General features: G+C 49.9%; 1 protein-coding gene across 1 annotated transcript; it reads left to right on the forward strand.

The window, feature by feature from the left end:
* The first annotated feature begins 581 nt into the window (after nt 1-581).
* Nucleotides 582-2,140, forward strand: BJX68DRAFT_185511 (cytochrome and DOMON domain-containing protein). The gene is made up of 2 exons (XM_071037288.1): nt 582-808; nt 865-2,140. The coding sequence occupies exons 1-2, from the start codon at nt 766-768 to the stop codon at nt 1,959-1,961; spliced, it is 1,140 nt and encodes a 379-aa protein (XP_070894168.1). The 5' UTR covers nt 582-765; the 3' UTR covers nt 1,962-2,140.
* The last annotated feature ends 186 nt before the right edge of the window (nt 2,141-2,326 follow it).

A 2,326-nucleotide genomic window follows, 5' to 3' on the forward strand; every position in this document is an offset into this window, starting at 1 on the left:
TAGATATAGCTTCAACTAATCGAGTCTCATTGAATTCAGGCGATTTAGGCATGTTGTGTGGCTTTAATATTCAATAATATTGAGGATATTCAAAAATATGAAGAATGTGTGACTATGAAGAATGTGTGGCGCACCCATAAGACGAAGGCGGTGGGTGCGCTGGAAGGCACGGATATCATATAACCTAGCAAGTGGTAGTATTTCTATTATAGCTACCTGAGGTATCATATTATTCTATGCGGGATTGGTCAATAATCGGCTGTCTTTGCTTCCTAGCGAACAGAGGCTAGCGCCATAACAGCAGATACAAACCAACAAAAGTTTCAAAGGCAAAATAGAGTTCACGCAGCAGGACTTGACGGGACGGGCCAGTAGCCAATCAGGGGAGCAGGTTATTCTTCCCTGGTCTGGACCCTCTCAATAAGCTTTTGCCCGCCAAAAAGTGCCTGTCCGCGGAAATTAGCTGCACAGCCCCTAGCAGTCCATGGGCCAAGCTGACCCTTTTTTTAGCCACCTTAAACTTCCTAGGTTCCTTCAGCACCTGAAACTTAAATCTTTAATTTTTCTTCAGTCGACAATCGGCCACGTAATGAGCTGGGGCGCAGCATGCTAGTGCGGGGGTAACGTCGCCTTACCCTGCACACCCACCAGGCAGAGGGTCCAACGGCGATCTCTTACGGGCATATATTACTTACCAAAGGTTGCCAGAGCTGAGAAATTCAACCATAGCACTCGTTCGACAACGACTTCGCGGCAAAGAGCACGATGAAGATGAATTGGACCTTGGCCATAATGGCTCTCGGCTTTAGTATGTCCTGCGTCTCAAAAGGCCCGCTGTGATTCCAACTAATCTTCTATTCCAAGTGCGGAGTGCCATCGCCGAGATATACTCCTTTCGTGCAAACAGCAAGATCACCTACAGTATTGCTGTCGTAAGCTCCTCAGTGGGATCCGAACCAACAGACCTGTTCTTTCAAATTGTTGTACCAACGACCTACGAATGGGTCGCATTGGGGCAAGGCACCGGAATGGCAGGCGCTAATATCTTCGTCATGTACTCATCCTCTCCGAATAACAACATCACTCTATCTCCACGGTCGGGAAAGGGGCACGTCATGCCTGAATATAACAATGCTGCACGCTTCGACCTCCTGGATGGAACCGGGATCAGCAACGGTTATATGACAGCGAATGTCCGATGTGCAAGCTGTCTTGGCCTGTCACCAAGCAATTGGATCTGGGCCGCAAAGGCGGGCAGTCCTATCTCGTCATCTGACAAAGAATTAGTTATATCCGAACATGATTTCTACGGCCGCCAGTCGATCAACCTGGAACAAGCGACCATCACAAATCTGAAAACGTCTAACCCATTTACTCAATCCATCGTCACAGCCCCTACAGCTTCCACCAGCGACTCGGGGTCCCCGGCCACTGTGGTATTGATCGCTCACGGCACTCTAATGGCCATTGCCTTCATAATACTGTTCCCCGTTTCAGCCCTTTTCCTACATGTGATCCCATACGCGAAAACCGTCACTCGCCTCCATGCCCCGCTCCAACTCTTCACTCTGTGCGTTGTGGCCGCGGGTCTTGGACTTGGTGCCCATCTCGCAGTTACAAATGACGAGCTCTCGACCTACCATCCTATCATTGGGCTCATCGTGGTCGGCACCCTTATCCTCTTCCAACCGGCCCTGGGCCTTTTCCAACACCTGCGCTTCCGGCGGACCCGTGAGAAGAGTAGCTATGCATACATCCACCGCTGGCTCGGTAGGATACTAATCCTCCTCGGAACCATAAACGGCGGGCTGGGTTTTATGCTAGTTGGAATTGGTGAGCCGGGGAATCCCACAAGTGCGGTTGTGATCTACGCGGTGCTTGCGGGCGTCGTCGTACTGATCTATCTAGCCGTTCTTGCCATCAGACCAGCTGTTGCTGCAAGGAACGGTCCGCAGGATTAGGCCACATCTAAAAGGGAAGGCGATCTAGAGCTTCTAAATATTCACTAACGATGAATTTTCCTCATTTCTTTCGCCAGAGCGGCTCTACTAAACGTTGTTGTTGATACTGTACTATGCGTTATGCGTCCGTGTGGGCTCGACTCTACCTTGTTCCTTTTGCCCTAGAGCGTTTACATAAGAAAATCATTTTTGTTGATAAAGATGCTAATGATGTATATTACTTCCTGTGACTATGGTGTAGTGATTGGAAGAGGCCAAGTAAAAGATTTGTTCCTACTCCCCAGGGGTTGGTCCGACGCGCCCCCGCTGTATTTCTTCCGCCCCTGATTGGCTGGTTTGCTCCATCCCGCTGATGGGGCCCCGCT

Source organism: Aspergillus pseudodeflectus (genome assembly GCF_044049435.1).
Source record: "Aspergillus pseudodeflectus strain CBS 756.74 chromosome Unknown BJX68scaffold_64, whole genome shotgun sequence".
Classification (NCBI taxonomy): domain Eukaryota; kingdom Fungi; phylum Ascomycota; class Eurotiomycetes; order Eurotiales; family Aspergillaceae; genus Aspergillus; species Aspergillus pseudodeflectus.